Here is a 14,440-nt window from a genome sequence, read left to right as displayed (position 1 = left end):
GACCCCTGTGCGGCCCCGCCTGGCCGGAGGGAAGTGTCCCATGTGTCTCAGTTAAAGAGCGATGGGTCAGGTGATGAAGAGCCTCCCTTATGGCCAGTGGGGTCCTCTCCACAGTCTCAGGAAAGCGCAGAATTATTGCCACACAATTTGAATGCATCAAAACTTTCTCAGCCTTCTAGTAAGGATTCGGATTCAGAGGTAAGTCACGTTATGAAGCCTTTGTTTTCAAATCCATGTGTAAGAGGAAATAGGGTGTTAATCAGATAATTGGGGAAATGTTGCCCAAGTTTTAGAAATAATTGTCGGTCTTAATTTTTTATTCTAGATCTTACTTGTAGAAAGTTCACATTCTATCCATCTTAAGGACTTCTCCGAATGTTCATATTTTAAACTCTTGCACATTTAATCTAACCCTGTATTTCCTGAGTCACTGTGTGCTCTGTCGAGAGGTATCTCAAGTTGTGCGCAGTTAAGACGTAAGCAGAATGATACATTATAATAAATTTAGTATTTATTTCCTTAATATACTCTTGAATTCAGATAACATTTGGAACCTTATAAGGAAATGGCCTTATTAATTTGCTGGTGTTCATCTTAAGCTTTAGTACTTAAAAATATGTTTTCATTTACTCCTCTTATTCTTGCTACACTTCCCCTTCTAACAAAACAAAATAGTAGTACCTGTGACTTTGTTACTCTGTTTTAAGTTAATAAAAGCATCCTAACCATTTTTTTCCTTATTTATAAAATATCTTTTAGTCTGATCTAAATCAAAACTTCAAATAAGTACTGCTCATAAGCGCCAGTGACGGTTCTATTTTAAAATGCATGAGAGCTTCCTTTACATCTGAGTCACCTCAGACTTACCAGTATAACATACTTCATTTTATCTTCACCAATTCCAATAACAAGTTGTTAAGAACAATTATAGCCACGGTACTATTTGACAGAATCTTGATAATCCCGAACATTGAGGAGTAATAAATCAGAATAGCTTATATTTATCAAAAGGAAAATATTTTATTCAAGTTCCCAAAGGAAACATGAATTGTACTGGACTCAAACTGAAGAAAAAAGCTAACCTAAAATGTCAGAACAAATTGTTTTCACTCAGAGAAAGCCGAAATCAGTTAATATATTGAATCCAACATCTGTTCCATGTGGTTTTTGAGTTTTGAAGAGTGGGGACAGCCTTTGAGCCTTGGGCTTTTCTTTCTCCTTTCACTTGAGTTGGCTTCAGTTCATCCATACTGGTCCGGAACCCCCTGTTTCTTTTAATATAAGCCCCCATTTTAATACCATCATTTTCATTTTGTGCTTCACACTGCATTTGCTCTTGGCCCCATGTGGGTGCCGCCACAGCCGCTTTGTCTTGAACATCTTTCATAAAAACATCACCAATTTATGAGAATACAGGTCTGCTGAGCTCTTTCAGGATGCTCTTTTTCCTTTTTCCAGCAGACCTTTTCCTGTCTCACTTTGTAAGCTTTTAGCCATGTGTTGCTGAGAAGCCTTCCTAGCTCACAGGCTGTGGCCTGGGCATGCTGATGGAACTTTCCACATTTCTGAATTCTGGATAACCATTTTTTGTATCTCTCGCCACCAGATGTAGTAAACTCCCGTTAGGATAAATAAATTGTTAATTCTCAAAGAATCAGAACACTAACAGGTAACATAAAATTATACAATCTTTCTTTGATTCAGAAAATGTTTCAGAAAGCCACAATACTATTGGGCTTCATTTTTAACATTAGTTTTTACCGGATGGCTCTGTGAAGAAAATATTTCTCTAGTGGAGCCTTCCATTGGTAGTTGACTGAAAAGCAACAACCATAGATTCTATGTGTATTGAGTTCATTGACCCTATTTGAGGTAAATTAATCTTAGGACCTTACTCATGACCTTTATTTTAAGAAATTTAACATCTGAAACTAACATGTCGACTACACTTAAAAAGAAGAAAGCAAAAGAAACAAATGATTTATCCCAGAGTCACCACAGCTGTTAGCCGTGAGTGAGGAATATTGGAGTTTCTGTGAGTTACAAGCCAGTTAATGGAGTTATTTTTCACTTCAGGATTATTTTTTTAAGTATATAATACTGTAAAGAATCGCAAGGTAAATTTTTTTTAAATCCTCTTGAAGGATGCAGAAATGTAAAGTCTTCTGAATCTTCATTGATTGTCCTTTTTTATGTGACTTCTGTGGGAAGCCAGATTATTCTGTCTATAGAAAAGCTCTACATGATGGGATAGCCAGAGGCGAGATCTCAAGGTCACTGTGAAAAGTAACTGCATTTGACACAGTATTACTCTACTTCTTCAAAGTAGATCCGCCCCCCCTTTTTTTTTTTAATGTTGAACACGTTACCCAATTAAAAGATGTGGCTATTCTGGTTCAACTTTTTGTAGCTAGTAATTTATGAAAACTATCAGCTGGGCTTGGGTAAACCAGTAACGTTACAGTAGGAGACTTGTCTTACTTGAGTCAGCATTTTGACAGGCTCCTGAAAGGGTTAGGAAAACCTTCAAATTTATTTATTTATTTATTTTTAAAGATTTTATTTATTTGAGAGAGAGAGAATGAGAGAGAGCACATGAGAGGGGGGAGGGTCAGAGGGAGAAGCAGACTCCCTGCCGAGCAGGGAGCCCGATGTGGGACTCGATCCAGGGACTCCAGGATCATGACCTGAGCCGAAGGCAGTCGCTTAACCAACTGAGCCACCCAGGCGCCCAAGGAAAGCCTTCAAATTTAAACAGATCCTTTATTTTATACAATTTCCTTTAGCTAAAGCATCTTGCTAGTTTCTTCGGTGAAACTTGGGGTAAGCTGGCAAACACCGTTTCCACTTCGATTCATTTTCTTTTCATCTACTCCATGTTTCATACTTTTCTGAGAAATTACATTTTTTATTTATACTGATTTTCTTGTTTCATTTATTTCATGTTTTGTTGAATATGGGTTAGTTGTCATAAAGAATCCACAGTCAAAATCTAATTTTTTTTTTAATCCTGGGGAATCTAGGAATCTGACTACAATATGAAGTCACTTGATAATCAAGGTAATCCGAAATCCAAGATACGTTTATCTCAGTTTTTGAAAAAAGACACACTTCTAAGAAACAAGGTAAAAACAAACAATTTTTTTTAATTTCAGAAGCAGTGTATGTTTATTACCAGAAACTGAGAAATATCAACAAAATTAAAAATTAAAGTGCCTATATTTTTATTTACAGGAAAAACATCTACTTTGAATCCTATTAGGACCATGTTTATACCTGATTGTAGGTGGTGAAGTTGTGAAACCCTTATCTTCTCTTGCAGGTCTTTTTTCCATGTGCTTCTACAGATTACTTGTAACAACTGAGCAATATGCCATTGTATAAGTTTAGCTAATTCCCTTACGTTTGTCATTTCCCCTAAACATATTTTACTGTAGTAGATAGTACTGCATTCAAGATCTCGTGGATAAATATCTGCATACCATTTTTGATTGTTTCATAGGGATGAATTCCGTGGGCTGGTATTACTGGTCCATACGATTTAAACCTTTGATGTATGTTGCCAAAAGACCTTCTAGAAACTGAATATCCAACAAGCCAGGTTTTTTTTTTTTTAATCAAAATATATAAATATTTCCATGACTGCATAGTGAAAGCTCACCAGTTAAAGCATGTTTTATGTATTTTATTAAATGTTCTTGCCTGTTAATATGAAAATGCTCGTTTCTAACTCAAAAATGCATGAGATACAAACAGTATAAAAGAAAAAGTACAAATGTTTGATTAGTATATAAAAACGTGTGTAACCTCATTAGTAGTCAAATAATGCAAATTAAAATAATGAAATACAATTTCTTACCTCTCAGATTTTCAAAAAATATTTTTAATTTTAATTGTTCTCATTTTTATGAGTGTATAGTGAGAAAATAATCACAGATTAATTGTGTATAAATTGCTCTGCCATTTCAGGAAAGCAATTTGAATGTGTTTAAATAATTCAACCCCATAAGTACATTCTAGAACTCGAGTCTAAGGAAATAATGAGAGTTTAAGTACAGGAATACTTATCCTGCATTGGTTACAATAGTGGAAAATTGCAAATAGCCTATCTAAAAATAAAGGAGTGAATTATTAAATACATAATTGGTTTTAGCTCTTAGGTGGTGGGAGTACAGGTGAATTTTTTTTCTTGTTTTCTCATGTTTTCCCATAGTGAACACATTATTTTTCTAACAGCATAAAAACTTTTTTAAAATTTCAGTAAATGGTCTGCATATCCATTTGAAAAAAGATCCCTGTCTCATGCTATATAAATATAAATCCTAAATATATTAAAGATTTAAATGTAGAATATGTAAATATAAGACTCTTTTTTAAAATCTTTGCATGCAAAAGGCTTTTTCAGACCAACACTGCCTTGGAAGGGTGTCCATATTATTTTTGAGTAAAGAGGAAGAACATGAAGCAGTATGTATGATGTATTTTTGCTTAAATACTCAAAATACTCATGCAAACTGTATATGTTTATATAATCGTAGTAAAAAGTCTAGAAAGATGCCAAAATTATGTGCAGTGACAAATAGGACTGGAGATGTAGAAAGTACTTTTCCGAAAGAAGTTATGTCGACATTAAACCGTCGTCTTTGTAGTCATCGTCGTCGTCGTCTTCTTCTTATTATTGCTCTCAGAGTTTTTGTCAGGGTTTTAAATGTCACTTCTATTTTGGTGAAAACTCCCCAGATGGACCTTCCCTCTTGCACCCCAATATCCATCTTTAATATCCAAAATTAAACTCACTTTTTTTGTTGTTGTTATACCTCAAACCAGTTCTTCTCAGAACATTTTTTATCTTCATCTGCTACCTAAGATTATATTATTCTCTTTGTCATTTAATTTCAAAATTTTAGGGTCCTTTTTCTTTTTTTTAAGATTTTATTTATTTATTTGACAGAGAGAGACACAGCGAGAGAGGGAACACAGGCAGGGGGAGTGGGAGAGGGAGAAGCAGGCTTCCCAAAGAGCAGGGAGCCCGATGCAGGGCTTGATCCCAGGACCCTGGGATCATGACCCGAGCCGAAGGCAGACGCTTAACGACTGAGCCACCCAGGCGCCCCGGGTCCTTTTTCTTTATAACTGCCAGTTCGATCCTTCTGCAGGGGGTAAAGAGAAATAACCCCACATCTGAACCTATCCAAATTCTAATGTTTCTTTCTTTGTCTTGTTTCTCGCTTTCTCCCTTTTCCCCTCACCAACACCCCATCAAGATATCATCTTTCATGTGTGAACGTTCCCGTTCTTTATACCTCCTCTGGCAACTTCATCAATTTGAAAGCCTTGTTTTATATGCCGCACTCTTACTATCCTAAAGAACAACAACAAGACATTGATGGCTCCATATTTCCCACAGGATAAAAATCAACCCTTGGATAGAAAAAGCTAAATGTCAGTAGAGATCTTTTGAAGAACCTATTCAAAACAAAATTCACTTTTGCATGTGAAAAGGAAAACTATCCAATCAAAACATATTAAGTGAAAAAAAAAAACATTTTTACACACTGCTTATTGGTTACTTTTCTATTTTAATGTGCAGAGAGTAGTTTGAAATTAACTAAAGGTCATTGCTTGAACAAAACAGTATTAAAAGGGGCATTTACTCTTCAGGTTCCTGGGCTGTATAAATCTAGTTCTGTGGACAATCTTTCTACAACCAGGATCAAGCCTCTAGTTCCTGCCCGAGTCAGTGGGCTCAGCAAGAAGCCATTGAGCATCCAGAAGAGGAATCATCATAATGCTGAGAACAGGCCAGGATTACAGATAAAAATCAATGAGCTCTGGAAAAATTTTGGATTTAAAAAGTGAGTTGCCTTGTTACTTACTCTAAGGATAAATTATTTTTTTGTAATTTCTATCACTTTTTCCCAATTCTTTCTGTTTCCAAAGGAGTCAATTTTGTTTTCTCTTACCCTAAGAGAATTATTTTCGTCTATTCTCTTTAGCTCACTCTTTTTAAGTATATTTGACTTCGATGTCTATACCTTCATTTAGTGAAAAGATGACAAATTAAAAAGCTTCAGTTCTTGGTCTGGCGGGGTCTATTGTTAAGCAAGTGACTTTTTCTAGCCTAAGTGTCTTGGCTTCCTTCCTTCCAAGTCTCTCAGGATTGTATTGAAAATAAATTGTTTTAGACATGAGGGTGGGAATGTAATGCTCTATCATATTCCTTGATTTAAAGCAATTTGTTTCCCTAAATCATCACATCTGAAATGGGGAAAATCACTGAGCGTATGTGATGATTGTGCCAGATTTCTAATGTATGGGACAAACACTGTTTTTTTTTAAAGATTTTATTTATTTATCTGACAGAGACAGCGAGAGAGGGAATACAAGCAGGGGGAGTGGGAGAGGGAGAAGCAGGCTTCCCGCCGAGCAGGGAGCCCTATGTGGAGCTTGATCCCAGGACCCTGGGATCATGACCTGAGCCGAAGGCAGACGCTTAACGACTGAGCCACCCAGGCGCCCCAGAACAAACACTGTTTTAAAACAGCTGACCCTTTGTATATTTACCTTTTTTGAGCCACACGGTACTTCCTTCCATTAAACTGCAAAATTAGTCTCAGAGTACTACGATTTATAATTAATTTATTCCTTTGTTCTTCTCAATAAAGCAAATGTGCTAAAAATAGAGGATGGGAAAGTTACATGGGTGGTGGGATTAAACCTTACTTAATAGAAATGTCACAATCAGATGAGATGATATGAGCAGAAACACTTTGTAAATAGCAAGTGCTGGACACAATTATTTTTATTTTGCATTGTGTAAAGTCTAGGATTAAACCATATAGCAGCAGTTCTCAAATATCTACCTTCAGGCACCCTTTACACTTAAAAATTACTGAGGGCCCAGAAATATTTTGGTTTATGTGGGGTTATACCTGTCAGTATTTAACTGTCTTAGAAATTAAAATGGACATTTTTAAATAACAATGACAAACCCATATTAAAATCAATAGTATATCGTTACAAAAAAATAACTTTTCCAAAACCAAAAAAAAAGTGAAAAGAGTGACTTTTTTATACATTTTTGCAAATCTTAACTGTGGTTTAATAGGACTGAGCTGGATTCTTACATCTGTTTCTGTGTTTGATCTGTTTTGATAGGTTGTCTTGGTTGAAGTGTAGGAAGAAAATCTGTCTCCACACATATTTGTAGTTGGGAAACACATATTTAATAGACTTTTTATTTAGCTGTAAATTTTCTACTTTGTTATTATACCAATGTTCAACAAGTGATGGTTTCTTAAAGGTTAGTTACAATATCAGATACGAAACCAAGTCAGCTGACTTTTCATATTCTGTGTTTCATTACAGTCTGTTGGTCTGTAGCACACCTTGAGTGTATCTTTTGCTCATGCATGCATTGGTCATCTAAAAAATGTTGACTTACTGAGTTGTGTTTATCTTCCAAATGTAGACACATTTCATTATACAATATAAAGAAACCACAGTTTTATCAGAAAGTCTTTAAGTATTGAGAAGCTGTCAAGTGGCAGATACAGGTTATCCAAAATTCTGACTTTCACTTGAAAGCTTGAATTTTATAGTTGGCAACAAATCCTGTTAGTTTTTCCTTGGGGGTAACAACCGGCTCTCTTTGTTCATTTTATTTGTATTTTATTTTATTTTAAAGATTTTATGTATTTATTTGAGAGAGAGAAAACATGAGCAGGGGGGTAGGGGTAAAAGGAGAAGCAGACCCCCGCCGAGTGGGGAGCCCGATGCAGGACTTGATCCCAGAACCCTGGGATCATAACCTGAGCTGAAGGCAGACGGTTAACTGACTGAGCCACCCAGGTGCCCTCTTTGTTCATTTTAGAGAAGCCCTTTGCCAGATAACTAAATTTGAATAACCATGGTGTCGCACATGCTTTTTCACTTGAGATAACCATCATACTTCACTACCAACAGAAATGCCTCATGTTGTATTTCCCATTTTGTCATATAGTACTAAGAAGTTGAGAGGGTTGAGATTTAATTAAAATTAATGATTTTTACTACTTCACCAAGAACATTCTTAAGTGAGACTAACTTTTTTCTTTTAACTGCAAGTACATGTTGCTGGAGAATACAAGTGCTGCTAGTATTTCTTGTGCAGTTTGGGGCTAGTGTCCTGATTTGTGCCAAGTTGCCAGTCGCTTTGATCAGCTTTGCTTTTGGATCATCAGTACAAATGTCAGCACAGTGGAAAGCAGATAAAGTCTAAATATTATGAAATAGTTTTAATCTTGTAAACCCCCTGAAAGGCTCTTGGAAATTTTTAGGGGCCTGTGGGCCATACTTTGAGAACTGCCACTGAAGAGAAATTGAGGGTACAAAAATATTCCTAAATGCCTTTCAGGAAAAAAAAGTAATAAATGCCTTTTAGAAAATAAGACTACTTTGTTGACAAGAGATAGAATTACCTGTGTTATCTTCATAATAGGATGAATTTCTATAGACCTGGAGCTCCCTTCCAGCCAAAAAATAAGTTGGGGGGAGGGAGGAGTAAAAGATAGGGCTTAAACGTGACTCAGGCATCACTTAAGTTGGTGCTTAGCCAGATTCAAGAAGGGTCCTAAGGAGAAAGGAACTGAAGTTTCTTTATTGGACTCATTCTGCCTTAGCTAGTACACATTCAGTAGTGGCCTTGCACCTGCCTTGAAAGGTGATTTAGGAAGCAGAAAGGGGAGCTAAGAAGCAAAACTCAAATTTTATTGCGATACTCAGAGGAGACCTGAATGTGTCATATATTAAATTAGGACAAATTGAAAGGTCTTATCCTCTTTATATACCTCTTTGGTCTAGGTAGATTATTCTCTATAATTAGTACCCTAAAAACACCAATTCATTTTATTATATTTTGCAGAGATTCTGAAAAGCTGCCTTCTTGTAAGAAGCCAGATCCCCTGTCGCCAGTCAAAGATAACATCCAACTAACTCCAGAAGCAGAAGAGGATATATTTAACAAATCTGAATGCCTGCGTGTTCAGAGAGCAATATTCCAATAAATGCAGACAGCTGGGAGGCTATTGCCTGCAAGAGAATATCAATTTGAAGTGCTGTTTGGGAATGCATCAATTACCAGACTGAAAGATTTATTCATAGACATATGCCATTTTTTAAATAGCGTACATTTTGTATATTAACTATGTAATTATTTCTTTTGTTCAGCTTTTTATATTTTCATAAGAAGCTAAGTAGAGAAATCATTTTAGACAGTTTTTGGAAGTTTTGATAGTTTGGGGCAAGTCCCCTGGAATTGATAAAAGCCTACTCTAAAGATTTCTGTCATGTTGTCAAGTATAAGGATGGTAAATGAAAAGCCACAATTCTGTAATCATTTTTATCCTGGAGGGAATCACTGTATTTCTCAAGCTTTAAATTTTATCCCCTGCCTTTCCTGTCTCTTTCAGGGTTGAATTGAAAATAAAGTTGCTGGAATGGGAGGGGTAGCTGGAAGGGTCAAAGATCACCACCCGCATGGGACAGTGCTGTTATCTCTGAAGGTTTGCTTGGGTTATGGATTGACAGTGAAGAAAAACTGCTTTCAGCCTCCTGTGGAAAGAACTACTTCTGTTGTTAATATTCTTAAACTTCAAAATAGCCTGTTTTTCCTACTATGTTGTTTTTGAAGTGTGGACTGAAAATCCCTTAACTAGGGTCTTAGGTGTGATGCAAGATCCTAAAGCGTCAGGGTCTGTGGTGTGTACACTCTGCAAAGACATAGGCAGGTACCTGGAAAGAGAACCAGCCATGCCAGTGAATATTGGGAGGGAGGGATGAGAGGAGTGGGGGAGGGGGGAGGTAAGGAAGGATGGATCTGGCTGGAGACAAAGGTGTTACCTAAGATACAGAGGATAAAGTAAAGGGATCCAGAGTATTTTAATTTTTAAATAAGACTTGATAGAAGACTCTTGGATGAAGAGAATGGAACAAAAAACATAAATTGTAAGAAACAGCATAAAAATTGTAAAAGAAATAAAAACCAACCTGAAAAAGACCCAAAGAATGCAAGCAAATTCGAGCTCTCTATGAATGTTTCCTGTTCTAGAACAAATTAAGAATGTGACTCCAACATTGTCTACAAATGCTTATCTCCTCGCCCACTGAAAACGCCACTTAAATGACAGAAAAGGAATAAAACAGTATAAATCCATAAAGGTTAACAGAGGAAGAGACATCAGGCAAGTAAACAGATGGATAAGTTGTAAGTGATTTAGCAAAAAAATGATCAGTTCTGCAGTGGTAGAAGCCAACAGGAAGCAGACGTTTAGATGGGCTCAGTAAATGGAGACATGCAGCTTCTTCCAAAGCCAGGGGCCCGAGCTGAGTCTGAAAATGGAACTAGCTGAAAACCTTCAAAAATAGTACGGGAGGAGGGGAAGATGGCAGCAGGGCCATAGTTTTCCCGTCTGAATCCCCACGTAACAGCAACTGGATAACAAAATCAAAAACCTGTGAATAGCAGTACAATAAATTTCGGTGACGGTATCCTTAAATCACAAAATATAAGTGGGTGAAGACAAGCCACCAACAGCCACAATTCCACAAGATGGAAAAGCATAGAAAGGCAATAGGGCATCGACTGGACCTGAGAACAGAACGTTAGAATAGCCATTAAAACACACAGCAAGTGGTGTTGGAGCTGGGAGAGGCTTTCCCATTCCCATCGTGAGTGAGCACAAGGGGCGTTGGAAGGAACTGGCTGCTCTGGTCCACATGAACTATTGGAACTGATCTGCCGAGTTGGCCAAGGTTCCTGGGATGGGGTCCCCCACAGAAGAGAAACTAGTGAGAGGAAAACCAAAATTGAGCAGGACAGGGACAAGAGAAGCAAAGAAGAGGTTGAAATACAAGTAGAAGGAGGAACAGGTCAGCAAGAAATCTTGGCAAAATACTGTCTTTGAACACTAGAAACAATGTTTGGGGCCCCTGGGTGGCTCAGCTGGTTAAACAGTTGTCTCTTGATTTTACCTCAGGTCATGATCTCAGGGTCCTGGGATCGGAGCCCTGCTCAGCAGGGAGTCTGCTTGAGATTATCTCTCCCTCTGACCCTCCCCCCACTCCTCTCTAAATATATAAATAAAATCTTTTAAAAAATTTGATGTTCAAGAAGCTCCCATGAACTATGCTTCCTTCTCAAAACTAATTTTACTTTAAAAAAAAAAAAACACAGAAAAGCTTTTAGATCAATCTTTTAAGATGTTAACTTAAAAAGAGCAGAATAACATCTTTATAAATAGTGAAAATCTACCAAAAAGGCCCACAGAGCAGATGAAAACAGTCCATTTGAAAATGTGGTAAAAGGTATTAAAATGATACAGAATATGGAGGAAATCTAGAATTGGGAAAACTTAAGGTAAACTCAGAATAAGCATTAAAAATAAACATTTCAGAAGTGAAAGCTAAACCAGAAGGAATACAAGCAAATAAATACTACAGATAATGCCTTAAAAGATAGGAGGTAAAAAATTAGAACAAAAGAAAAAAAAGATTAGGAAGTAACAAATATTGAAGATAGGGACAGAAAGTCCATTATATAGATAATAGTTTTTGAAGGGGAAAAAGATAATTTCAGAAAATTTTACTAATTAAAATTTTGAACCTTTTTTTTAAGAGCACTTTTCAAAAAAAAAAAAAACATTTTACTTATTTAGAGAAAAGAAAATGTAAGCATGGGAAGGGGCAGAGGGAGAGAGAGAGAATCTCAAGCGAACTCCGTGCTGAGTTCGGAACCTGACATGGCTCACAACCCTGAGAACGTGACCTGAGCCGAAATCAAGAGTTGGGACACCTAACTGATTGAGCCACCCAGGTTCCCCTTAAAGTGCACTCTTGTACCCAAGATTATTGATCCAAAACATGCAACACCAAGACTAACATAGTTAATTTAAAAAAGAAGAAATCCTTGGGGTAGGCAAAAACAGCAAGTGACAAGGAAAAAGATGATCATCAGACTTTTCCACAATTATTCTTTGTGCTTGAAGAAAATGGAATAACATTTTGAACATACTCAAGGGAAGACGCAAAAATTTGGGGAATAGTGTTCCCTTAAACTGTTCTGGAGGAATCTATCAGAAAATGAGCTCCATTAGGAAACCAAAATAACTAGAGAAATAGCACCATAAAGACTAGTGGTGGGCATTAAACATAGTAGCCTGTACAATTAAAAATTAGAGTTAGGTATGGAATGCCTGTATGTCCAGATGACAGAGTACAACTGAAAAAAGAGGAAAGCAAATGCAGAAATACTTGGTTTAGCTGGTGGTAGTCTGATAGTGTTATTTAGACTTGGGCATATAATGTGGGGTAGAATAAATGACATTTATGGGATATTTTAATTCATTCCCAGTTTTCTTGAGAACCAGGATTCTTGACATGGGAAACAGGAGGTGTAGATGTGGGTTATTTTTTTTTTAATCCCTGTAGTTATGAATTTGAATTGGAAGTAGTGGGAGAAATTTAAGAATATATAAAATATATATATGTATATACTCCTTATACATATATGCTAGATGTATACATGCTGAAGAGACCTTTTAGAAAAAATGCAGTACCAATAAGCGTTACTCAGTTTATAGTCTTAAAATACCATTTTTTAATCAAAGGAAACCAGAGCATCTTGGCAAAAAAATAGTCTGGGAGGAAATACAGCAGAAAAGCCTGGAATATCTTATTAGAACAGAAGCTATCATAGGCTACTGTGTAATTTCATAAAGACGTAAGAGCCAACTCAAACAGGTCCAAACATTGCTAAATTTGATCTTGAAAAAGGATAATAATTGCAACTTACTGAAACGCATCATAAACATTAGAATTGGTCACCTATTAATTATCTTGAAAATAGGGAAATGGACATTTTCCTGTCTTTCCTCTGGACTGTACCACTGGGTAACCAAATAGCAGAAGGGGGAGAAACATCTTTTTGGTGTTCCAATAGTGAAAAAGATATGTGATTATATCACCATTTTGCAACACCTTGTGGATTAATGGGTTTAGACGTTGAGCGTCAGCTGCCATATTAATATTCCAAAAGGAGACAACCAGACATGTTATGCCTCCTAGTGAAAGAAAGCATCCTCTATAGTCTTGCCAAGGGATGGGAGGGGAGTCTGATCATGCCTTTGGGTCCAGCTGCCAAAATGCAGGAACAAAGAGGGCAAAGGAACGTGTGGAGCTTAAATGTGCAAATAGCACAATCCAGACCAGGAAACCACAGATTTAATAGGCTGGGATTTTCAACAGATAAATTGTAAGAAGGGATGAGGAGGGAAATTCCATATTTTTTCTTTAAATGGACAAAACTAAACTAGATAATTTAAGGATGCACCCTTTGTTGATAGAACAATAGAGATATACAAAGAAGTGATAACTCTAAAATTCAGGATAGTGTTTACTCTAGGGGAGAGGGAGGGCACTGATGTTGGGAAAAAACACGTGGAGGGGATTCTGGGAGTGGCTGGCAAAGTTTTATTTGATGACTTGGGTATAATGTATAATAGGGTTTGTCCTATAATAACCTAATAGCTTATTAAGCTGTCCATATCATAAAGTGTTAGCCTTATAATAACATAAGCTATTTATTCTGTGTGGTTTTCTGTTTTAATGATTTTTTTTAAGTAGTAACTCATCATTGAAGATGTAATTGATTGTAAGATGTACCATTTTTTTAGATTTTTGTTTAAGATTTTATTTGAGAGAGCAATACAGAGATAGTGAGAGCACAAGCGGGGAGGAGAGGGAGAAGCAGGCTCCCTGCTGAACAGGGAGCCCAACATGGGGCTTGATCCCAGGACCCTGGGATCATGACCTGAGCCAAAGGCAGACGCTTAACTGACTGAGCCACCCAGGCACACCACCATTATTTTAATCATTGAAAGAAAAAATCTATTATATTGACACTATCAACTTTAAGACACACTATTTTCAAAAATGTTACAAAGCATAGCTTAGAATAGATGAAATGCAGCACTTAGACAACACCGATCTTGTCCCTCATGCACAAAATCCAGCAACTATCCTCACTTCCCAAAGACTTGAAGCTTACTCTGGACAGTCGGCACCAGACCGCCTCTGATCTTGAAAGACCTGGAACACGGAAGAGGGAAAGATGGCATGTGGTTCTGGAAAGAAGGAATGACATGAGAATAAGCTAGAGTATGATCCCCCGTCCCATCTCCCTACTTAGCTCCCATTCTCGCTTCTCCTGCTGGGATCCCAATTCTATTGTGTTAGACTTTCAAAATTGTCCCTCACCTCTTAACAGTCTTGTGTTTACTTTCTACTATGTTTTTCTCTGTTTTCAATTTAGTTAATTTCTACAGATCCTTTTCCAAGTTTACCAGTTCTTTCCTTTGCTCTCTATTACTGTGTTTTTGGTTTTTATTTCCAGCATTTCTATTTT

General features: G+C 36.9%; 1 protein-coding gene across 1 annotated transcript in view; it reads left to right on the top strand.

Moving 5' to 3' along the window:
* The window catches only part of EXO1 (exonuclease 1), a 23,703-nt gene extending 12,193 nt beyond the window's left edge, over positions 1-11,510 (top strand). The window contains exons 5-8 of the mRNA XM_081823179.1: positions 5-198; positions 3,024-3,125; positions 5,662-5,855; positions 8,903-11,510. Coding sequence (XP_081679305.1) covers positions 5-198; positions 3,024-3,125; positions 5,662-5,855; positions 8,903-9,044 — 632 coding nt within the window. The 3' untranslated portion in view covers positions 9,045-11,510. The remainder of the gene's footprint in view (positions 1-4; positions 199-3,023; positions 3,126-5,661; positions 5,856-8,902) is intronic.
* The last annotated feature ends 2,930 nt before the right edge of the window (positions 11,511-14,440 follow it).

Source organism: Leptonychotes weddellii, chromosome 6, assembly GCF_054177405.1.
Source record: "Leptonychotes weddellii isolate Sample4059 chromosome 6, ASM5417740v2, whole genome shotgun sequence".
Taxonomy (NCBI): Eukaryota; Metazoa; Chordata; class Mammalia; order Carnivora; family Phocidae; genus Leptonychotes; species Leptonychotes weddellii.
The sequence above is the reverse complement of the archived record's forward strand: the minus strand, read 5'-3'. Positions and strand labels throughout refer to the sequence as shown.